Source organism: Lissotriton vulgaris, unplaced genomic scaffold (genome assembly GCF_964263255.1).
Source record: "Lissotriton vulgaris unplaced genomic scaffold, aLisVul1.2 SCAFFOLD_2466, whole genome shotgun sequence".
Classification (NCBI taxonomy): domain Eukaryota; kingdom Metazoa; phylum Chordata; class Amphibia; order Caudata; family Salamandridae; genus Lissotriton; species Lissotriton vulgaris.
In genome coordinates, this window is record NW_028255838.1 from 1 (window position 1) to 25,302 (window position 25,302).

The 25,302-nt window shown below is 44.5% G+C and overlaps 1 protein-coding gene and 1 long non-coding RNA gene across 2 annotated transcripts in view; both read right to left on the reverse strand.

The window, feature by feature from the left end:
• Window positions 1-10,890: 10,890 nt before the first annotated feature.
• LOC147658868 (proline-rich protein 15-like protein) overlaps window positions 10,891-25,302 on the reverse strand; it is a 69,912-nt gene continuing 55,500 nt past the window's right edge. The window contains exon 2 of the mRNA XM_086952079.1: window positions 10,891-12,801. Coding sequence (XP_086808205.1) covers window positions 12,422-12,751 — 330 coding nt within the window. The 5' untranslated portion in view covers window positions 12,752-12,801 and the 3' untranslated portion in view covers window positions 10,891-12,421. The remainder of the gene's footprint in view (window positions 12,802-25,302) is intronic.
• On the reverse strand, window positions 23,473-24,556 carry LOC147658869 (uncharacterized). Its single transcript, XR_015307442.1, has 5 exons — window positions 24,512-24,556; window positions 24,304-24,391; window positions 24,088-24,214; window positions 23,921-24,002; window positions 23,473-23,592 (listed from the first exon to the last, which is right to left on the reverse strand). It is a non-coding gene; the product is annotated as an uncharacterized LOC147658869 (long non-coding RNA).

Below are 25,302 nucleotides of genomic sequence, written 5' to 3' on the forward strand. Positions count from 1 at the left end.
TTCACTCTAAGCCACTCGACTCTACGCCACCCCACGCCATTCTACGCTATGCTACTTCACTCTAAGCCACTCTACTCTACCCCACACCATTCTACTCTATGCTACTTCACTCTAAGCCACTCTACTCTACCCACACCATTCTACTCTATGCTACTTCACTCTAAGCCACTCTACGCCACCCCACGCCATTCTACTCTATGCTACTTCACTCTAAACCACCCTACTCTACGCCACCCCACGCCATTCTACGCTATGCTACTTCACTCTAAGCCACTCTACTCTACCCCACACCATTCTACTCTATGCTACTTCACTCTAAGCACTCTACTCTACCCCACACCATTCTACTCTATGCTACTTCACTCTAAGCCACTCGACTCTACGCCACCCCACGCCATTCTACTCTATGCTACTTCACTCTAAACCACCCTACTCTACGCCAGCCCCACGCCATTCTACGCTATGCTACTTCACTCTAAGCCACTCTACTCTACCCCACACCATTCTACTCTATGCTACTTCACTCTAAGCCACTCTACTCTACCCCACACCATTCTACTCTATGCTACTTCACTCTAAGCCACTCTACTCTACCCCACACCATTCTACTCTATGCTACTTCACTCTAAGCCACTCTACTCTACCCCACACCATTCTACTCTATGCTACTTCACTCTAAGCCACTCGACTCTACGCCACCCCACACCATTCTACTCTATGCTACTTCACTCTGCTCCACGCCACACCACTCATTCTACTCTATGCCACTCATTCCACTCTACACTACTCTACTTTAGGCCACTCTACATAACTCCATGCCAACTACTCCAGGCCACTCAACTCCATGTCACTCCACTCTATACTACTCTACTTTATACCATTGTACATTACACCACTTTACTTTACGCCACTCCAGTCTACGTCACTCCATAACACTCTCTGGCAATCCACTCTACGCCACTCTACTCCAGGCCACTCTGCACACTCCACACCACTCTTTGCCGCTCTGCTCCACTCTACACTACTCTACCCCATTCTTGGCCACTCCACTCGCCTCCACCCACTCTTTGCCACTACTCTATGCCAGTCTATGCCACTCTACTCTATGCCAATCTACTCTACACTAGGCTGCTGTACACCACTCTGTTCTATTCCACTACTCGATGCCACCCTACTGTATGCCACTCTCCTCTACACCATTCTACTCTTCTGTACTCTACCATAGGCCACTCTACCCTACACCACTCCACTGCAGGCCACTCTGCCCATTCCACACAATGTCACTCTGCTGTGCTCTACGCCACTCCACTGTATGGCACTCTACTCTGCGCAACTCTATTATGCACCACTCTACTCTATGCCACTTCACCTCAAACCACTCCACCGTACGTAACTCAACTATACGCCACTCCACCATGATGCCACTCACTGTCACTGTACTCTGCTCAATACTCTACTCCACGTCACTCTACGCTACTCGACATCATTCTAATCTATGCAACTCTACTCTATGCCAACCAACCCTACGCAACTCCAGGCCACTCCATTCTGTCATACACCACTCCCCTCTACGCCACCCCACTACCCACTACGCCACTTCACTCTCCTCTACGCCACGCCACTAACTTTTAGCCATGCTGAACAGCACCCAAGCTGCTTTAAAACATGGCTTAAAGACACCGGCAAAGCCAATAGCTCTCACATAAGCAACACTTGTTGACTTTGCCAGGGCTTGTTTTTATATTACACACCACAAATCAAATTGCCTTTGAGTTGCTTGTACAACAATTATTTTTACCATCCAACTCAATATTACTAAAATATTCGCGTTGAAATGGTATCAGTGACCTGCTGCTCTACAAGTGAATGTTTGTTTCACGTAGCTCTCTTACCAGATTGAAGATCAGGGTAAGGGCATAAACGCAGAATCAAATAAAGTGACTGCTGTCGAGAGCGGCTGCCGGCCTGAGTAGCGGGAAAGACTATGATTCATTTTAGCAGTCAAATTTAGGCCGTCTATAACACTCTGAATCCCGCCCAAAGTTTTCAATCAGTTTTAAGACTCATAATTTTCAGACAATTTGCCAGTTTCGGTCCTAATTTACCATTCAGACCAGAAGACCTCGAATCAACGACAGAGATTTTAGCAATATTCCTTCGGTACAGGAACTTTGCTCATCCTATGCTGTTTCTTTATATTTTCAGCTCAGTTTTACATGCAGGCTATAGTTTGGGGTGGTTAGAAAGAACAATAGTTTTATTTATTTTAAACAGATGTCTACTCTATGTACGATCTACACTTTGCAGTGTGACATGGCTTTACTGTGTGTGATGCTCCAGAAACAGAGTGGCCTTTTTGGGACGTTCTCTGTGAAAAAAAGCATTTGCAACGCCAGGAGATGTGGTGTTGGCAGCTAGCCTTTAGGCTTTGTAAACGCTTCTTTTCTTATGCTTTTGCAAAACCTTATTGATCCTAAAAAATCATTGGCTTCAAAGCAGAAATGTTTTTTGGTCTCAAAAGCACTCAGTTCTGTACGACTCCTTGGCACTGAAGGGAACTACTTTGTGCGTGGATGTGCTTCCGTGAAGGGGTAACATTGTGTCACTCACAGTGAAGTTATCCATTGGCGGAATTGGGCTGACCCATTTCGCCATGCTGTATGTTGTATTGGGCGGAAGAAACATGAGAGTGACTCGGTAACAGACCAATAGCTGAAGAGGAGAAGCTGAAAGCTGCTATAGTATATTATAGATATTATTTTTGTGAAATCAAAAGGTCTTGGCCATTGGCAGACTTATAACTATCCTCTTTTGAAACTAAAGAAGAGGAGGCTATCGGTACTGATGCTGCCCCCAACTATTTGGACAACAACGTCATGGTCTGAAGTGAAGTCACTGAGCGTATCCGGGTCTGTGTGTTTTTTGGATATTGCAAAACTCACCAGAGCTCTTTTCAAGGATTCCGAGAGTAGGCGAAGGTTTGAGATTGCCTACAAAAGAGGAGAGAGATGAAACTGCATGAGCCGCAAGGGCTGGGGGCGGTGATGTTATTGAAGTGATGCGACTTCCTATCTTTTCTTAATTTTAGGACAGATGCCGCATGGCTGATGTACAAGGCTGAAGTCAATGACCAAAACCTGTTGCCAGAAATGTGCATCTGGGAAGATCATTTGGATGGGTGGAAGAGGCCATTGATTTATACAGGATGGCTCAGTGAGTCAAACGCTGGCCGCTTAGATGTGTCATCCCCTGCAGGTCACAGGGCTGAACCCTGCTGACGTAGCCTGCCACCTATAGGAGGCCTAGGAATGCAGTGCCATTAGATTGGGTACCAGTAAGACCTGTTCGTTACGAGTCTTAGAAACAGTAGAAGTGCCGTAGGAAGCGCTGGGTGAAAAGTAAGTGATTGTTATGCCCACAACAAAGCACCAGTGTTCCCTCTACCCTCGAGCCATTCGATCCTGCAGTGCCCTTCTGCTGAAGATTCCCAGAATACATTGGCACTGAATCTTCCAGTGCTGGCACTTCTTTCTGGCACGCACTACCTATCCACCTTGAAGGCCCCGAGGGAAGCTCCTTCAGGAAGCGCTTGAAGGCCTGGCGGGGCCCCAGGGAATGCCCCTCCCACCCTGGCAGCGCCAGGAAGAAGGCCATGGCCTGTGATCAACTTGCAAATCAGCGTCACTCACACCCTCATCCGTGCTCTGCCAACAGGTGATGGTACACCGTGTGGGAAGCAGGCTCCTTGGAACGGGATCTCTGGATCTGGGGAGAGCGGGCGGCGAGCCTCCTCTCAGGACAGGAGTCATGAATGCGCGAGGGACTCTGATTGATTTCACCTCTGGTCCTAGCACCCAGATGCCTCGGTGAACGTGCACTTAATAAGTAACAATTATGATGAGTAACCTATGTAAGGGTAAACCAGAAGCAAAGGTATCCTATCGAGAAGCAAGGGTGCGTAAGCGAGAAGCAAGGGTGTGTTAGCGAGAAGAATGGGTGGGTTAGCAAGAAGGGTGGGTTAGAGAGAAGAATAGGTGGGTTAGCAAGAAGAAAGGGTGGGTTAGCGAGAAGAATGGGTGGGTTAGCAAGAAGAAAGTGTGAGTTAGCGAGAAGGGTGGTTTAGAGAGAAACAGGGGTGGGTTAGCAAGAAGAAAGAGTGGGTTAGCGAGAAGGGTGGGTTAACAAGAAGCAGGGGTGGGTTAGCAAGAGGAAAGGGTGGGTTAGCGAGAAGGGTTGGTTAGCAACAAGAAAGGGTGGGTTAGCGAGAAGCAGGGGTGGGCTAGTGAAAAGCAGGTATGGGTTAGCAAGAAGCAAGTGTGTGTTACTGAGAAGCAAGGGTGGGTTAGCGAGAAGAAAGGGTATGTTAGCGAGAAGTAAGGGTGGGTTAGCGATAAGCAGGGGTGGTTTAGTGAGAAGCAAAATTGGGTTACGACAAGCTTATTACTTTAGTAGAGTGGTGTAGCACAGAGATGCCAGCACTGGGGGGGTCTTCAGTACTTGCATTGGGAACGAAGGAAGAGGGAACTTCTGCTGCCTGTGCTGTCCTGTTGCTGATTGTGAGTAAAGAAGCTTGCACTGCTGCTGCCCATACCATAACGTCTGTGTGTGAGGGATGCTTGCACTTTTGCTGTGAGGAAATCCTGCCTGCACTGCTTCCTCCAATGTTGTACCTGATTTGTTTGTGAGAGATTGGCACTACTACTCCCAATGCTATATCTACGTTGCGTATGAGAGAAGCTTGCCCCTCTGCCACCTGTGTTGTGAGTAAGAGAAGCTTCTACTACTGCTCTCCATGAGGTACTGGATTGCTGTGTGTTGGAAGCTTGCACAACCGTGGTCTGTGCAATACTTGATCTGTCTGAGGGAAGCATGCAATTCTGCTCCCTGTGTACGATACTTGAGCGCTGTCTGAAGGAATCTTGCAATTCTGCGCGTTGTGCTAGCAAGTCTTGAGATCTGTCTGAGGGAAGCTTGCAATTCCGTGCTTTATGAAAGCAAGTCTTGAGCTCTGTCTGAGGGACGCTGGAAATGCTGCGCTCTCTGCTAGCGAGCTTTGAGCTCTGTCTGAGGGAAGCTTGCAATGCTGCTCTCTCTGCTAACGAGTGTTGAGCTCTGTCTGAAGGAAGCTTGCAATGCTGCGCTCTCTGCTAACGAGTCTTGGGCTCTGTCTGAGGGAAGCTTGCAATGCTGCACTCTTTGCCAGCGAGTCTTGATCTCTGTCTGAGAGAAGCTTGCAATGCCGCACTCTCTGCTAGCGAGTCTTGAGCTCTGTCTGAGAGAAGCTTGCAATCCTTCGATCACTGCTAATGAGTCTTGAGCTCTGACTAAGGGAAGCTTGCAATGCTGCGCTCTCTGCTAACGAGTCTTGAGCTCTGTCTGAGAGAAGCTTGCAATGCTGCACTCAATGCTAGCGAGTCTTAAGCTCTGTTTGAGAGAAGCTTGCAATCCTTCGATCTCTGTTAACGAGTCTTGAGCTCTGACTAAGGGAAGCTTGCAATGCTGGGCTCTCAGCTAGCGAGCCTTGAGCTCTGTCTGAGATAAGCTTGCAATGCTGCGCTCTCTGCTAGTGAGCCTTGAGCTCTGTCTGAGAGAAACTTGCAATCCTTCGCTCTCTGCTAACGAGTCTTGTGCTCTGTCTGAGGGAAGCTTGCAATGCTGCACTCTCTGCTAGCGAGTCTTGATCTCTGTCTGAGGGAAGCTTGCAATGCTGTGCTTTCTGCTAGCGAGTCTTGAGCTCTGTCTGAGGGAAGCTTGCAATGCTGCGCTCTCTGCTAGCGAGTCTTGAGCTCTGTCTGATGGAAGCTTGCAAAGCTGTGCTCTCTGCTGAGTCTTGAGCTCTGTCTGAGGGAAGTTTCCAATGCTGCGCTCTCTGCTAGCGAGTCTTGAGCTCTGTCTGAGGGAAGCTTGCAATGCTGCGCTCTCTGCTAACGAGTCTTGAGCTCTGTCTGAGGGAAGCTTGCAATGCTGCGCTCTCTGCTAGCGAGTCTTGAGCTCTGTCTGAGGGAAGCTTGCAATGCTGCGCTCTCTGCTGAGTCTTGAGCTCTGTCTGAGGGAAACTTGCAATTCTGCGCTCTCTGCTAGCGAGTCTTGAGCTCTGTCTGAGAGAAGCTTGCAATCCTTCGATCTCTGCTAGCGAGTCTTGAGCTCTGTCTGAGGGAAGCTTGCAATGCTGCACTCTTTGCTAGCGAGTCTTGAGCTCTGTCTGAGGGAAGCTTGCAATGCTGCGCTCTCTACTGAGTCTTGAGCTCTGTCTGAGGGAAGCTTCCAATGCTGCGCTCTCTGCTAGCGAGTCTTGAGCTCTGTCTGAGGGAAGCTTGCAATGCTGCGCTCTCTGCTAGCGTGTCTTGAGCTCTGTCTGAGAGAAGCTTGCAATGGTGCGTTCTCTCCTAACGAGTCTTGAGCTCTGTCTGAGAGAAGCTTGCAATCCTTCGATCTCTGCTAACGAGTCTTGAGCTCTGTCTGAGGGAAGCTTGCAATGCTGCGCTCTCTGCTAGCGAGTCTAGAGCTCTGTCTGAGGGAAGCTTACAATGCCGCGCTCTCTGCTAGCGAGTCTTGCGCTCTGTCTGAGTGACGCTTACAATGCTGCGCTCTCTGCTAGCGAGTCTTGAGCTCTGTCTGAGGGAAGCTTGCAATGGTGCGCTCTCTGCTAGCGAGTCTTTCGCTCTGTCTGAGAGAAGCTTGCAATCCTTCGATCTCTGCTAACGAGTCTTGAGCTCTGACTAAGGGAAGCTTGCAATGCTGCGCTCTCTGCTAACGAGTCTTGCGCTCTGTCTGAGTGAAGCTTACAATGCTGCGCTCTCTGCTAGCGAGTCTTGAGCTCTGTCTGAGGGAAGCTTGCAATGCTGCGCTCTCTGCTAGCGTGTCTTGAGCTCTGTCTGAGAGAAGCTTGCAATGGTGCGTTCTCTCCTAACGAGTCTTGAGCTCTGTCTGAGAGAAGCTTGCAATCCTTCGATCTCTGCTAACGAGTCTTGAGCTCTGTCTGAGGGAAGCTTGCAATGCTGCGCTCTCTGCTAGCGAGTCTAGAGCTCTGTCTGAGGGAAGCTTACAATGCCGCGCTCTCTGCTAGCGAGTCTTGCGCTCTGTCTGAGTGACGCTTACAATGCTGCGCTCTCTGGTACCGAGTCTGGAGCTCTGTCTGAGGGACGCTTGCAATGCTGCGCTCTCTGCTAAAAGGTTTGAGCTCTGTCTGAGAGAAGCTTGCAATCCTTCGCTCTCTGCTAACGAGTCTTGAGCTCTGTCTGAGGGAAGCTTGCTCTGCAGTGGTTTGTACGGTACCTGTATGTGGAGGCCTTTGGTGTGTTGGGAACCATTGATAATATAAAGTTTGGTGGGAGCTGCAGGTTGTTTGCCCCCCACCCCCTCTTCCCTACTACAGGTGCGTTCCAGGAACCGCAGAGACTGATTGTCCCAATTCTGTTTATTTTGCCTTTCAATTGGCAGGGCGGAGGCCCTCGAAAAGCCACAAGCATCTCCGCGCCGGGAGCTGGGAACCTCGCTGTCTTTGTAGACAACTGCGGGCACTACAATGTGGCCTTTCTTGTCCCAAGCGCGCTCCCGCGCAGCAGGCTCGCGCTCCCTTTGATGTCCGGGCGGGCCCGCCCTCCCTGTGGTACATAACCTATTTCCGCCGGCGCAGGGGTAGGGGAAAGGCTTGGTTTGAGCAGCCTGTGCACAGGTGCATCGCCTACCCAGGCCTCCAGCACTCATGACCACCCACGCCGGCCTGGAACAGGACAACACAATGCCGGCCAGGGTGCCAACAACCAGGGGAGCACCAGGTTTCACTAGTGTGACCAGATCTAGTGACCCAAAAAAGGGGACATTTCACAAAAATAGAGGAAGGCTACAATTTTACATCAACGGAGTGACAAAGAATAAGAGCCCTCATCAACATAGAACCGCAGAAGAGGCACTAAGCACATACATGAAATAACATTTTTAAAACCAGCATCATACAAGTTAATTAAAGTGCTTACTTATAACAGCTCCTAACTAGCCCTGCTTTGGCACACCTAAAACATTACCTGGCCCTCACTGTTTTCAGTTGACCCTCTCAAAAACCAAGACATGAGTCAAATATGCCGAAATCTGCAGAGACAACTGTTGAAAAAACCAAGACGCCTGGTCATCCTAGCTTTTATCCCTGGAAGGAGGACATGAAACCAACCGTGTTGTAAGGGCTGGGGTGCTGGGCTTTGCTGTGTGTGTATATGTGTGTATGTGTGTATATATATATATATATATATATATATATATATATATATATATATATATATATATATATATATATATATATATATATATATATATATATATATATATATATATATATATATATATATATATATATATATATATATATATATATACATATACATATTATCCAGTGGCTGGTGCACCTGCAGCTGGATTTACTGCATGCCACATCACCTTACCTGATTTTACACACTGGAAAGTCTAAACTGTACAATCACTTTACCCTGGCCCAGGCCTGACCCCCTGCCAAAGCATAGCGGTAGTGTATTATGCTCTCCATTTTTCATGGCGACGTCCCCTCCACTCATCTCCGCGCTCAGCACAGGAGCCTCTGCATACATTTACCACCTGCTCAGAACAGCTGATAAATACGTGTGTTGAACCACTCCCAAAACACCCCTCCTCCACCCAGAATTCTGTTATTCTCCATTTCGAAGGTTGTAATTGCAGAAACTGTTTGCACAGGTTCTGGCCAATATCGGACATTCCGGTTGCCTGGAATCGCCACCCAGAATTCTGCATTACTTGTAATTTGGCCCTTTAAATCTCTGATGTTTAAGGCTCATCACCAAGGTAATATAGGAAGATAACCGTAATCCATAGAGGCCTGGATTAAAAAATCATAAACAAGTTTCAGAGTCCCATAGACTTCCAAGCAGACCAGTTTTTCTTTAGGATATAAACCCAGGTCCTCCGTAGGGCTTTTTGAAAGTTCGGATGAGGGACTGCTACCGTGAGCGTCGACACTGACCAGGACTATTGGCAGTTACTCTGGCCCTCGGACCCTTTAAAATTTATTGTGATTGGTGTTTGTGTGACTTAGTCTGAAGGTGAATATGGAGGACCTGAGTTTATATCCTCCAGACGAACTGGTCTGCTTGGAAGTCTGTGGGACGCTGAAACTTGTTTATGATTTTTGAATCCAGGCCTCTATCGATTATGATAAACTTTTGGAACCAATTGACTAACGGATACGGATTAAGTGAACCAAGATCAAGATGCTTCTGCCCTGACAAAGTTCCATTCGGAACGAAACGCGTTGGCTGATGTCAAAATTTTAAATTGAAAATGTAATAAAAGATATATTTTGGAATATATTTGGAGCTCTCTGCCTTCATCCCGCTGCACCGTCCTTCGTTTTCTGAATCGTTCTCTCTGGTTTCCAGCGGAGTGAAAGTGCGGCGAACTCCGGATGTGGTTGCACAGACAATTTACTAATCTGTTTACTTAGAAACTGAGGTGCTGAACTATGGTCAGCCGCATGCTGTCTTTCTAGTCGTGCAATATAGGAAGATAACTCTCACTTCACCTTCATTTCTCTGTGTACATGTCTTCTCTAGTATGGACTTGTGAGTGGTCAAACATAACAGGAACCTGCAAATGAAGAATCATTTTATGGAATGGGATATATTATTCCACAAACAGACTATAAGTGAGGCGGAAGAGGCGGTTTTGTAGTATAGTCTTTAAAAATAGGAAGCGTTACAGTAGTTCAGGCAGTGCTTAAGTTGGGCCGGTGGGTGTCAACATCGGCTCTTATGACAGTCTGCCTCATCCTAGGCTGTCTGCCTAATTAGGAATGAGCACAACAACAACTGTTTATTAGTTGAATTTACATTAACAATGACATATAACTGCCACCCAAGCCAGTCTTATATTTGTAGGGTCATGGAATAGTCTGAACCGTCACATTTGTTAGAGTGTGATGGTAATTAGTTGAGTTGGTATTGTCATTGGCAACGCTGGCAGTAGCAATGGATGGTGTAAGCTGCAGTGGCCTCCTGGTGAGGGTCCTTGCACTTTTTGTTTTACAAATTAAGGACTGGCAGATAACTTTTCAGAAGCCATCATTTATGACTGTATGAGTAACGCTGATACGGAGTCCATGATGTCACTAGTTGCGCTAAGGATGCTGAGAGTAATGCCATCTGTAATTGGACCATGACTACATTTATTGGTGCCAGTAATAATACCAATACTGCTGGTAGCAATAATGACATCACTCATATTGGTAATAACCTCATATTGCCAATAAGGAGACCAAAAATGACATTGATCATCATGTGAAAAATAGCATTGTTACCAATGTATGTAATGAATAATGAAATGAGATGAAAATAGGATTTATAGAGCGCACTCATACCCGGAGGTGTCTAGGCGCTAATCTCAGAGAAGGTAAACTGCTGAATATACCAAGGACAGGGACAACACCAACTGTGGGATCAGTAATAGACACATCGGCTACTCTGATAGTAGCACCAGTGACGGTGCAAACATAGGTGCTAACCTTTATGTCAATAATGAAACCAATAATCACATTAATGATGACTCCAATAACGATGCGGACATTGACACCAACAATGAGAACATAAATGTTGAACCAGCAATCACACCAGTAATAATGCAGAAAAGCATTCCAGTAAAAAAAACGAAATCAACTCAAAGTTGGAGTAAGTACTCCAGTAGTGATGTCAATAATGGTCTTAATGATGTCTATAAAGCAAACATTAATGGTGACAACAACCGCAATAACCATGCCAGAAATGTTGTCAGTACTGAAGTCAATATATAGACGTTAATAATTTATACCAATAACAACATCAACAAAATAACTTTTTATGGCCAGTGACAAATGGAAGTCCAAAATTTTGATTTTGTTTATTTACAATGAGAACATTAACAAACTTGCTAAAAAATAGATCTTCTTTCCAGGATATTAGAAAGGATACCTGCAAAAATCTGAGGGAGAAGTGGACCTCTCTGTGTGCGAAGGCATTTGACCAACAAGTCGCGCCTCTGTCTTCATCTACTCCCAGAAAGTTGTGGGTCACACACATCCTGTAGAAGAGGTGGTCCACTCCCTTTGGTCCGAACATTGCACCCAAATCTTAGTGTAGACGTAGATCATTTAAAGGCAGTGTAACCCATGCAGCAAAATTCATGTGTCCGGTATTCAGCCCTTGAGAAACCGGATGCACTAGAATGCGAAATTGTTTGGGTGGGGGGAGAAGAGGGGAATCTCTGTAATGGGGTCCCAGTTGAAGCCCTAATATCCAACACACCTTATGGAGTCTTAGTTCCCTACATTGGGAAAGGAGTGAAAACATCATGGTGTGCAGAGGTCTATGGGAAACTGGTGAGTTTATGAGCGTGGATGTCCCACTCCTAGTCTGGTGTCTCCACAAACGAGTGCAAATTACACTGATTTATACAGTCTTAATAAGTGGTTGGTTGTCTTCCTCATTGGTTGTCTCTGCTGTTCCATCTGGGTGGCTCTGATTCACTTTTTTGATCTAAGATGGGGCTTTAATATACAAGAGGATCCCTTGAGTCTGACATAAGTTTAGGGTCTGACTTTTCCAGATCAGAAGGCAAGGAAGGGTGAGCAGTGGCAATATAGTGTGTTGTCTCAGACCTGGCTGGGATCTACCACAGTTTCCCTCACCCTGAGATTTCCATGCGGACCACCCGATAGTCAATGTCTCCCACCAGTGTCCTGGCATGCCTGGAGAATGTTGGATTCTTGCCCCCACTAGAGGTCTGGATTTTCTCTTCTATAACAAATTAGGATTATCCTTCATCTAATTTATCTTCTCTACTCCTGCAACAGTGCATGCAGGATTGATCCACTTAATGGCTGGAAGATCCTATGGTATTGTGTTGTGCAGAGAGATGTACACATTTGATGGCATTCGTGGTCTTTATCAGATGTCACTATGCTAAGGGCTATCCCTTCTCTTCCACAATGTGACATGAAAGTTCTATCCTAAGCATACATCCCCACCCTTCATATAATTTCATCAGGCAAAATTAGTCCTCGCTGCCCCCTGATGCATGTCATGATTAAGCAGCATTGATAAGTACATACAGTAGGCCTCTTGTCTGACCCAAAAATATCCAAGAGTGTGATCTGTCGGCTAATCCACCCGTGTTCGAAGATAACTTAAATACAATTCACACTACAAAATAAAGCTCTTTTTTTGCTGTTCTTCCCCAACCCCACCCTCAAGTAACGGCCAGGTTATAGTCTGCAGAAACATTGCCCAGGCTTTCCTTGGCTAGGTTTGGGCATTACTTCATTGTCGGACATGTGCCACTAGGAGCCAGGATTCGCGGTCAGTCCCATCCTGCTCGCCATCGGTCATGTGTCGTAGCACAACGTGGTTCATTGATCCCCACCTCCACTGTCACCACCTTCCCCAAAGAGGGCCGGGTTCTCGGCCAGTGTGGCCCGGACCTTCTTTTTCTCCTTGAAACGTCCTGAGTTTGACACCTTGACGTGCTTCCCTTTGGTGCTTTTGTCCACAATTTTCTCCAGCCTAGCATTGAACTCGCTATCGGTAGGAGCTTCTGGCCGCGCAGCCCCTGCAGTTTGTGCCGTCTCCTGCTTGTCGTTGCTAGAGTAGTCGGCTGGGATCTCGTATAACACTTTGGGTGTGGACTTCTTTTTGCGCAGGAAGGTCAGCTTCCACCAGCTGTAGGAGTTGTCGGCCATGACAATTTCAGGCAAGCAAGGGTAGGGGGAAAAGGAGAAACGTCCAACCACTGTATGGAAAGAAAGAGAACACTTATCAGCCTTTTGATGGTCACACTACCAAATACAATAACCAAAGAAGCAGTTGCTAGCCGAGTAGACACCTGGCTTCCAGAGACAGGCAGCACTGTGCCTATAGACTGTTCTGACTTCCATACTGTTTGTATCACATCAAAACCCTACTTAGTCACTGATTAAACTCAGCCTTTCCACAATCTCTCTGCATTCTGTGTGTGGTAGATTTTTTTAAATGTGATATTTCTTATACCGTCCTACACCTCAATATTTTTTTTATATATTACATTTTCAAACTAAACCTATCCCGTTCCTTAATTAATCCTCTCCTTTTACTGAAAATAGATGCTAATTAGCCACCAAGGCCACCATTTATACCCCACGAATGCAGACCACCAATAACCCAATAGAGGGAATGGAACCTTCCTAATGTATTTATTTATTTTATTTTATTCATAAAGTTGTATATAGCGCGAACATGACCCTAGAGGCTATCAGGGCGCTTTACATAACACTGTTCAGATACATTAGACAGTTTAGGGAGTAATATACATACATTCAATGTTAACAGGTAGACAGTGGTAGATAAGATAACATATGTTGAAAACAGTTAACAGTGGTCAATACATGCTGCAAATCCTGGGCAAACAATGTCCCATCTCAGAAAAATTGAGACTGTGTGGATTTTGTAGTCATGCTTATGTGTTTTCATTTAACCTTTTTTCATTAAAACGCATAATAAAAAAAAAAACATAGAAGAAGGAACAAAAATGCTATGCCAGGTTCCAATATCAATAAAACCTTCTGTGAATTCTTTTTAAAACAATCTCAATTTACAAGAATTCGCTGCACCCAGTCTTGATATATGAGAATGGATGTGTCTCTGCCAAGTCATTAGAAATTCCATGAATATGTTAGGTCATCTTTTGTTTTGAATTGGGTATTTGTTCTTACTTAAAAAGTGGCTACAAGGTGCAATATTTACAGAGATAACTTGTTTAGGAAAATTATTATGTTCATGGTTTTCACGTGTGAAAATTCTCTAACCTAGAGATTAAGTGCCTGATTATGATGTCGAGCGGAGTTTCCTCTGCCCGACATCTTGTTGGTCATGGGACCCACCGACACCCGGTTGGCTATCCTGACAGACTAATTAGGATGCAACCGAACACTGTTTGGTCGCAGTCCTATACATTACAATGGGAGCATGTATTACGTCCGGGAATGCCTGCTCCCATTGTAAAATAGAAGGTGCCGTTCATCCCTGCACCCTGTGGCACCTCAAGGGACCTCTGGCTTCCAACTGGAGGCTGTGCACCCAAGGGGGGGACTTGCTGGGGGCCACCAGAGTCGAGTTCTGACAGCATTTTTGTGTCAGAAAGGCTGACATGAAAAGGCTGCTGAAACCTGACATCGTAATCCCTAGGACAGAAAGAGCCTTTCTAGGGATGACTGGCCACATTCCGCCCATCAGAAACCAGTCGAAATGAGTGTTCGGGTTCCTTTCCGACTGCCTCCATCGTAATGAGGCAGTTGGAAAGGAATCCGACCGACATATTATGATGTGGTCGGAAAAGCTCCAACCGACGGTCGGAGCCGTTTCCAACCGCATCGAATAAGGCCCTAGGGGCCATAAGTAGGTAGCTTAATACCGGTTGGTAACGGCTCGAAATCAGTAAATTTCCCGTTACCGACCGTTATTTAGCTTTTTCTAATGTAGGTGGCTGGATATAAGGATTCGGTAATTTACCGAATCGGTAATTTAAGGAATCGGTAAATTACCGAATCCTTAAAATACCAAATAGGTAAATTACTGAATCCTTAAATCCTATGTAGGGAGCACTCAAGTGAGTGCATTTTTGATTTAAGGATTCGTTATTTACCACCAACTACAAGTTGGTGGTAAATATAGAATATCTTTAAAAAAGCAATTTTGTGCTTTTGTAAAAGTGCCATGTGGCAGACATGTATGCCCTTAGGGCATGTATGTGCGCCACATGTGCACTCATGCACGATTCAGGGGTGTAACAGGGTGTCAATGTGACACCCTGCCACCCTTGAAAATGCCCCCCCTATTACCCATTCGGTATTTACTGAATCGGTAATAGTGAATGGCTTCCCATTCATTCCTATGGGCCACCAGGCCCATAGGAATGAATGGGAATTACCAAATCTGTAAATACCAAATCGGTAATAACGAATATTACGGATTAAGTAACATTTACCGAATTTTTACCTACATTCAATTTACCGATTCCTAAATACCAAATCGGTAAAATTCGGTATTTAGGAATCTGTAAAATTAAATTATCACCATATGGCCCTAAATGTGCAAACGCATTGCATAGATAGAGGGACATCTTCCCTCAGTAGAAACTAGTATACAAGTCGCCAAGATGGCTCAGTGCTTTTAGTACTCTCTGCCAACTTCTTGTTTGACCTGCAGGTCCCAAGTTTGAATCCTGACTGGATCACGAATTGGCCACTAGTAGCGCATATTTACAACATTTCAAACTGGTGAAACTGTAGGAGTAATCCATCTACTAAAGCAATTGTTATCAATGCACTATGGCCCCATGTATAAAACCTTTTTTGTGATTTGTAAATTGCATTCGCAGAATCGGGCCATTGGCAAATGGAAAAAGGCATTTTTGTATGTAGCAAGCCCAAATTGCGATTCAGTTACCTGGTACTGTATCACAATTTGGGATTGTGTTTCGGTATTTGGATTTGGTTAAGGACATCACTTCCTAATACCGATTTGCATTGATATGTACAAATATTTTGCAACCGAATTGCAGTTGCAAAACATTCGCATTTTACCACCAACTCAAAGTTGGCGGTAACCTATTCGTAAATGGGAAGGAGTGCCCAAGGGACACCTTCCCCTTTGCGAATGGCTGTAAAAATATTTTTCAAGAGCTGGCAATAGTCCCACGGACAGCTGCCTCTTCTTAAAATAATGAAAAGAAACCTTTTTAAAAAACATATCTATTTTCCTTTAAAGAAAACATGTTACTTAAAAAAATGACTTCATTTAAAAGCAATATCAGACATGCAGACCCGCATTTTATTTTTGAGATTCACAATGGGTCGCAAACTGCAACCTACCTCATTAATATTCATGAGGTAGGTATATTCTAGACCCACTGGGAATCGCAAATAGTGAACACGCTTTAGTACATTAGTGTTTGCTATTACCTACTAGTGAATCGCAAAAAAATGCTAATTGGTATTCGCAAACACTAATGTTAGTACATATGGCCCTAGATTACTAAATGATGACAATTGAAACCACTTTCCGAGCACAGTCATTTGGCTGAGGAGAACCATACAGTGTGGTTCTCAACACCCTTGTAGGGAAATACCAAATTGACATGCTTCGGTTGCTATATTGAAAATCATGATATAAATTAGTTTGTTGTCTGCCACAGAGTACAAGGAAGCTTCAGGGTTTATGATAATCCCTTCGATGTGGCTGTGGCAACTCCATTGAAAAGGCTGCAGTAAAAACACGTGTTTATATATAGCCTGATGTCACTTCCTTGTTGCTCAGGAGATTTTCCAGCTACTAAAAACAATCTAAAAGAATATAAATACATAATAGGTATTTATTTTGACATGGAGGCATTATTACCAATACACCTGTTTGCCATGACTGACACTCTTTCAAGTTATTTGTTCCAATCCTTTAAATATATACCAAGCTACACTGCCTTTGATGGTCAGAAGAAGGCCATTTTCTTAACAACATACCAAATGAAACATGTCAGTTTCTTTTGTCTATAAATGTGTGTAGTACATAGTGTGCTAGTTTTAAGAGGATGAAGGTGTTCTTCCAAATCTATATCTATGAAGATAGTGTTTTAATTGTATATGTTCAGTACAACTTATTTATTTTTGAAAAAGTAATGCACTTTCCTAGATCAAAAATGTATTCTCAATTTTTGAATAAATAATTCATAAAATGAAAAGCATTTGTACATGAATGTATGCTTTTGTGTCCTTTCTTTACTTTTGAATGCTTCTAAATCCATTGTGAAATTATTGTGCGATTGGAAAATGAACATGAGGAGAGACTTTTTTCTAAAACTGGGTTTCAGTCGATGCTAAGTCATCTAATGGTGTTCTTGAGTTAGGAATTTAAAGTCGTTTATACGAAGAATTTAGTTATAGTGCACATGAATACAATTAGTTAAGATGATGATTTTATTGTATATTGTTTACACAGATTTTAATTTTAATTTATACATTTTGTGGGATCCTGATCTTAGTCATAGGTCACTCCTGATCTCAGTCCTAGGTCTCTCCTGCTACCGACCATCCATCTCACTGAGTATTCCCACAACCTCAGCCACAAAAAGTTTGGTTGGCACATAGGTTCAAGTCTCCTTGTTTACTAGCTCAGGTTTGTCATCTCTCCATGTGAGTTAATTTCAAGATGGCCCTTCTTCAGTTTAGCCACTGCTTTTTTGTCATGCTTAAAAGAGAACCGAAAAGCTTTTATTTTTCTTACATATTTATCCGTCTCATGCCCAGTATTGTGCGTACATTGCCAAGCGAGGGCAGAGCAGTGTACGGGGGTCAAAGGTAAGTCAGCATGTTATGGGAGAGGTAGCTGGTTTGTGGTCTGTTACTGCATCATGATGTAGTGTTATTTAGACTAAAGGTAATCCGGAAGGCACCATCTAGGCTGCGACCCACTGGAGTCAGACCAAGCTGCAGCTAGAGAATACATTGGGTTGTAGATTGCCCAACACCTAACAATTTACCCAGTGCGTTGGCCATTGGTGTGTCTATCTGACCAGTTATTTGCGCCATTCAGACAATATGGACGTCGATTAGGGCTTGCCAGCAGCTGCCGTCCCGGCTGACCGTGTGATATCTCTGATGCTGCCATTGCTGACCCTGAATTCAGGGATCACGACAGTAGGAACAGGAAGTAAATGGAGCCCCAAGAGCCTAGTTTACTTCTTGTAGTTTCCATTTATGGGCCTTCACCTATCGCCTGAGCAGCAGGTATGAAATTGTTGAGGGGCTTCATTTTTTGAAGTCTTTGGGGGATAAATCTTGTTAGACCACACTTCTATGACCCCTGCCATTTTTTGTAAATGGACGTCATGATGGGTATTAGAGCCATATATAAACAGCGGACAAAACGTTGCCGTCAAGGAATGGACTAAGGGAGCATCATTGATACGATTGATATCAAAGTGAGATAAACCAGTGGAAGCCTTAAAAACTTGGGCACATCTATTTTACTCACACAGAATCCAGTTCAGCAATCTACGGGTATTTAGCCATACCACACAGCTATTGGTGAGATACATATAAGTCACTGATGGAATAAGGACTGTGCTGCCGGCATACATCATTCATTATACTGGGAGGGTCAGTCTAATTCTGCTGGGGTGAATCACACTTTTTTTTTAGGAACTTGATGCAGATCAGCTATCGGGAAAATGAAAAAGTATGATAACGAGTATCACTGCTTAAGTACACTTTTTGGTTCTGTCCCAGAAGACTAGTAACTGGTTAGCTTCTTATAGCCTCGAGTACAGGAATTTTACTAGCGAGCTATATGCCTCATTTTAGCTACTTTGCACACAGTATCCCCATGTCTATTGAATGGAAAGCGACTCTTATCCACTAAGCACATACCTTAGTTTTGCTAGTATGTGACACCTCTTGCAGAATGATCATGATGTCAGGAGGCATCACTGCTTCCCTAACCCTGATTTGGTTATATGGCACACACTTCTCATCTGTAGCGTAGTCTGCCATGGATTCTGTTAGCTGGCAGCTGCATAGCTCAGCTTCTGCATTTAGCAATGGAATTAGTCTGTAATCGGTGGGATCGGCCACATTGACTTTCTTAAAAATTGTTTCTTATAATGTGGCTTCCTGAAAAGGGGAATCATGGTTAATTCCTCAATCCACTCCCAGCAGAGCTGATCTTTTATTCTTGACTTAAGTTTGGTGTTTACTTTCTAAAGGGCCGGCAGGGACTTGTGGGCCCCCAAACACAAGAAGACTTAAAGGAGTTAATGAATAACTCCACCCATTTTGTAGACTCAAAAGGTTCAATGCATAGTAAGTTAAGAACACTGCTTTAAGTACATGTTTTCTGTATTTCCAGGTATGGAACCCTGGTTCTCCCTCAAAGCCATTAAAAACACAGTTTCCACTTGCTTTTTTTTGCGTCAACCTAAAGTACATATTGTAGTCTTATTTTTTTTCTTTTATTTATTGTGTTTTATAAAGTGCGACTATGACCATCAAGTTGTCAGAGTGCTGTACAACGAGAGAGCTAGTGAGGGCTGTAGTACAGTAAAGACATCTGTCACTAAAGATCCGCTGTACATAGAATTCTAAATGCAAGGTATAAAATAATAGAATTCAATATGAAATAGGGCGAATGACAGTTTCAAAATGGTTCTCATTAACACACATATTTTCTAGTAATACAGCTTTCACTTCCTTCTTGGAAAGACTTAGCAAGGTAATAGTTCTCTGTGTTGTGGAAAGGAGTTCCTTATTTTTGGAGCAGATCCTGCAAAGATGCGGCACCGTTTTTTCCTTTTGAATCTGGATGGTTCTAGTAGGAGGGATTCAGCACTTCTAGAATCATTTCCCCTCCTGATAGTTGAGCCTATTCGCCAGGAATTTTGGTCCAGAATTCTGTGGAGCTTTGAGTGTTATGTGTGCAACCTTCAGTTGGATCCTAGTTTCAACTGGAAGCCAATTGGGGTTTCTGAGTGAATAGGAAATGCGATCAAAGCTGTTAAAAGTCTTGCTGCTGCATTTGCGTTGCTTTTATTGGTCATAGGCTGGCTTTAGGTAGACCTATGAGTATTGCATTCCAATAGGCGAATCTTGAGAGCACTAGAGATTGAACCGCCCTTTTGAGGTCAACTAGCGGTATAATGGATTTTAGTTTTCTTATAAGGTGCAGATGTAGGTTAGTGCTTCTGGTTATTATTATTATTATATCGTCTTGTACAGCGCTCACTTACTCAAAAGGGCTTCCTGGCACTAAGCAGAGGTAGAGCAACCTAAACTGTTAGATTAAATCAACCAGATCTCGCTTCCATCGCACGTCAACACAACCTAAACATCATCTCCTACGCAGACGACACCCAGCTGATCCTTTCCCTCACAAAAGACCCCAACACCGCCAAAACCAATCTTCACGAAGGCATGAAAGAAGTAGCCGTATGGATGAAAGACAGCCGCCTTAAACTCAACTCAGACAAAACAGAAGTGCTCATCCTAGGATCAACCCCCTCTGCCTGGGACGACTCATGGTGGCCTTCGGATCTGGGCCCAGCACCCATACCCACGGACCACGCACGTAACCTTGGCTTCATACTAGACTCATCACTCACGATGACCAATCAAGTCAACGCGTCTCATCCTCCTGCTTCAACGTACTTCGCATACTCAAAAAAATCTTCCGCTGGATCCCCACCAAGACAAGAAAGACTGTCACCCACGCACTGGTTACGAGTCGACTAGACTATGGAAACACCCTCTACGCCAGAATTCCAGCCAAATTACAGAAAAAACTCCAACGCATCCAAAACGCATCAGCGAGACTCATCTTGGACATCCCTCGCCAAGATCACATCACCGGCCACCTGAACAACCTCCACTGGCTCCCCGTCAACAAGGGGATTACGTTCCGTCTCCTCACCCACGCACACAAGGCCCTCTACAAACTAGGACCCGAATGCCTCAACACTCGACTATCCTTCTACACACCCACCCGCCAACTAAGATCATCCAATCAAGGCCTCGCCGCAGTTCCGCGCATCCAAAGATCCACCATGGGAGGTAGATCCTTCTCCTACTTGGCGGCCAAGACATGGAACTCACTCCCCACTCACCTCCGCCATACACAGAACCACATCTCCTTCACAAAAGAACTTAAAACCTGGTTATTCGATAAATAAGGTTCCCCCTCCCCAAGCGCCTTGAGACCCTCAGGGTGAGTAGTGCGCTATATAAATTCCTGAACTTGAACTTGATCTTCAAGTGCTTACGAAACACAGATAATGTAGTGCAGCTTCTCAAGGACTCAGGGAGGGTGTTCCACAATATCTGGCCCAGATATATAAAGGAACGGCCTCCCATACAGGCTAATCGGATTCTGGGCAAAGTACACAATGCTTGATTAAATATTCGCAGCGCACGCATGGGCTGGTTAGGCACCACCACGTCTTGTACATATCACGGACCTGAGGCGGCTCTAGCCTTGTGCATATAACGCAAGGCTTTGGATTGTGGAGGATGTTCAACACGGAACCTTGTTTCGGAAGGCGATACAATAGTCTGCCAGCAGAACTCTTTACTACCTGTAGGCATTAAATAGATGACTTGTCTGTTACTAAATACAGAATCTTGCATAGTCTATTCTTGAAAGTATTAAAGCTTGGATCACTGTCCTTGGGCTGACTGTGAAATCATCAAAATAATTTTTTTCACCCACTTCAGCACTACACAGCAGTTGAAATCCACCTTAACCACCTGAGGTTTCACGGACAGGTTTTCGTCCAGCCAAAAGCCAAGGTTTTTTACCTTAGGAGACAATTTGGGAAGGATCCCTAGAGACTCCGGCCAATGTTCTGGACTTCAGAACTGAGGGTTCTTGCCTTGGAGAATTTTTCCAATCTTGTCACTATTGAGTTTGAGCGTACCCAGCTTGAGGGCGTCAGTGTTGTGACTCTGTGCAGATGACAAAAAATAATTTGTGTCATTGCAAAAGGGAACAGGGTTAAGCCACAGCTTTCCACTACATCCTCCTAAGGGCGTATGTAAACGTTAAACGTTAAACAGCATTGGGCTTAGGGCTGATCCCTGGGGGACTAGGAAGTCAAACCATACAATACTGACCTTGCACTGGCCGAGAAAACCTGGAATGTACGATTTTTCAAGAATGAGATTATGCAGGCTAATGCTTTTCCCTCAAGAGCCAGCGTCACCAGTCTTTCCACCGGGATGAAGTGGGACACAGTGTTGAAGGCCACGCTAAAGTCTAACAAAATCTAAGCGGCTATTCCACCTTCATCCAGGAGTCATCTTAGATGTTCAGTGACCCTTAGGAGGTTGTATTCAGTACTGTGCCTAGCCCTAAAGGCCGATTGTGAAGAGTGCAAACGTTTTGGGATTCCACAAAGGTGGTAAGCAGTGAATTCACATGTCTCCCCAAAATATGGGAGATGTGTAGCAAAGAAATTGGTCTGAAATTCCACCAGTAGGTAGGGTCAAGGTTAGGATTTTTTTTTAAAGCGGTACAATCATGGCATGCTTCTGTGTCTGTGGAACATAACCTTCCTGTAGTGAGGAGTTAAGAACATTTACCACCAATTTTAATAGCTCAAGGTCCATGAGTCAGAGCTTAGTCGATAGAAGAGGATCTAGCCGGGAAACTGATTTAATTCACTGTATTATGGATGAAAATTGGGGAATGTCCAGCAGGGACAACGACTCCATTTGAGGACCCGAAAGAGGCAATATCGGGCTGTTGGGAAGAGCTTCCAAGGGCTGGTGTTGGGAGCAGAGTCGGCAGATTGCCATTCTGCCTTTTTACCCTTTGCCAATTGAAGTTGAATGTCAGCTACCTTTTTTTACAAAGAAGCGGGCCAGTTCTTCGCATTGTGCCTGAGACAGTGAGGGCGATGGGATGTTTTGCTATGGTCAGAGAGTTCTTTGACCTTGTTAAAAAGTCTTGGGGCAATTTTGAGCATTAGGGATTGTGTCTGAATAAAATTACGCCTGCATGCTCTTCAAAGCCCATGATCATATTTTAGCTGTTGTACATTTGGAGTTTGACTCCTCGTCAAATGACTTTCTCCAGATCATTTACAGGCCTTTGCACAGTTTTTTCTCCAACTGAACCGTTTCATTAAACGATGAAGCAGGAGGGTGGGATCTCACTGAGGGACTAAGTGTGGCAGGGACAATTGCTTCCAAAGAATCCACAATCCAGCGATTTACTATTGGCTGATCAAGGACCGCTGTCTGCTTTAAGTCTGGTGTAGTCCTCCGAAGTTGTAAATTCAAGGTGAAAGCCAGTTCCTAGACTTAATTACTGGTTTGGCCACCTCTTTAAATGGAATTGCCAGGGCCCCTAATAGCAAAACGTGAAAACAAAATGGGGTTGGCCCTAATCAGCAAGGCTGGGCCTATATCATAAGTAACAGAAGAAGATGCCAGTACTGATAAACTTAGTTGAACAATGAGATAAATCTTCCACAAACAGAAAATCAAATTCCAGAAAGGGAATGCTCAATAGTCGGAATTTTATTTTATAAAGAATTTCAACAATAAAAAGGTTCTTTTTTCATTTACCGGGAAACACAGTGGGATAAGATCAAAATTGAGAACGGACACATAAAAATACAATCACCTGGAATAAACCATCATTCAAAACCACAGTCATGTCACATTCGCCACACATTCAACACATACACACTTAGCTCAAGCGTACCATATATACAATTTATACAAGGGACAAGAAATATATATACACAACTGGAACTGCATTAATTAAACGAAAATCTTCACATTTTTGATTAACTGGAAATACAATGCCAAGGATTTTACAATATAAAGAAGACTTTGCGCAAATGAATAAAGATTATTACTCTTCAACAATTAGATGTGAGGTCTATACACAAGTTTGGTTATTGAATCGAAAATTGGCAGTCCAGTGAAGAAAGGGGGGCCTACGCGTTTCGAATCTCCTTGGATTCTGTGGAGATTCTCATCAGGGCCTCAGGCAGCTGTACAAGGGAAAGGAACCAAAAAGAACATATATCTTAATTGTAGGAAAAACACAGAAATGACAGTTTAAGGTAGCACTTTTACACATCTGTATCTAGCATGATCACAGTGACACAAATAGCGTCTACAACAAGACTCTCAATACTCAGTGAGAGCCCATTTGGTCGATCTATTCAATGGAACAGTGAGGCTCTAAGATGGAGGGTGGTTTTGAAATACAAACTGAGTGGTAGGATAAAGCAGGTCTCAGGGAAGGAGCTGAGGTCATATGGTTGTACCCGCGGCGGTGGGCTCATTATACTAATGATCTATCTAGTCATAACTTACCGTCACAGTTTCTGCAAAATAGGCTGACAGTAGTCCAAATGAATAAGAGTGGGGAGTTTGCAAGCGTGGGGTGAAGGATAATCTGGAATGCAAGGAGAAGTATTTATGGTACCAGCGCATGGGATTGGTTGGACGCAGTGGGGGTGTGATCTACAAACTGCTCTTACCCCTGTGAAACGAAACGTGTCCAAGCGGCACAATCAACTTGCTTGTAGTTGGCCGGAATAGGGAATGACACGATGACCTGTTGCTATTCAGCGTCGTGTCTCTCCTGTATGATTCAGGCACACTGTCCTGTAGTCACCAAAAAACAAGGTAATTAGAAGAAGTTGAAGCGGGGGAGAGTGTGAGAACTGTATATATTGACTGGAGGGCAGCATCACCTGTCTGGCGCGAGGTAACAGCCTGTCTTAATCAGGCATTTCCACCGATGGTGGCAGAGTCAGCACAAGTCGGTTTTAGTCGCGTGTGCTGTAGGGAGATAAGCACACAAGACCAGCGCATTAGAACTGGCCTAATTTAACGAGTGAATGGGGTGAAAAGCTAGACTGACTAACTGAGGGGCAGGCAGGGTAACTGGTGGTCTCTTACCTGTGGAACGGGCTTGTATCGTCTCGGTGCATCAGTTGGTCGGCGTCTCGGCATACACTGCTCACTCGCGCATGCGTGTTTGGTGAGCATCAAAGGACTCGCGTTGTAAAGGAGGATTCTGACCTGCGTCATCAAGACGTGGGCGAATCAGGAGTTATTTCTTCGGTGTAGCGCTACAAAGGCACGACAAACTGCAGCACCCCAGCGAGGTGCGTGTGTGGAACAATAGTATGTTAAACGATTGCAAATAGCCGTCTTAGACCTGTGGGACAAAGAATAAAGGTTAAATGGGGATTAAAAATTGCAGATCGTAACCCTGTGTGAACTTATTACATCGTATGCATAGTGGAGTGGAGCCTTTGCAGAGGACGGGAGGAGTGATTCAGAGCCTGTAAATTTCAGACAATTCATTCAAACCTGAAGTCGCTGTGTCAAATTTGACAATCAGCATGGCTTCCCTTTTGGACAAGAGGAGGCTCATGTCACCTCCTCGAGAGTTTTTTTCAATCCTGGATATCACTGTCCACTTCAAGTCATTGGGCCCATGTTGCATTCTATTCCAGTGACTTACAAGTCCAAAAGGGAAGCCATGCTGATTGTCAAATTTGACACAGCGACTTCAGGTTTGAATGAATTGTCTGAAATTTACAGGCTCTGAATCACTCCTCCCGTCCTCTGCAAAGGCTCCACTCCACTATGCATACGATGTAATAAGTTCACACAGGGTTACGATCTGCAATTTTTAATCCCCATTTAACCTTTATTCTTTGTCCCACAGGTCTAAGACGGCT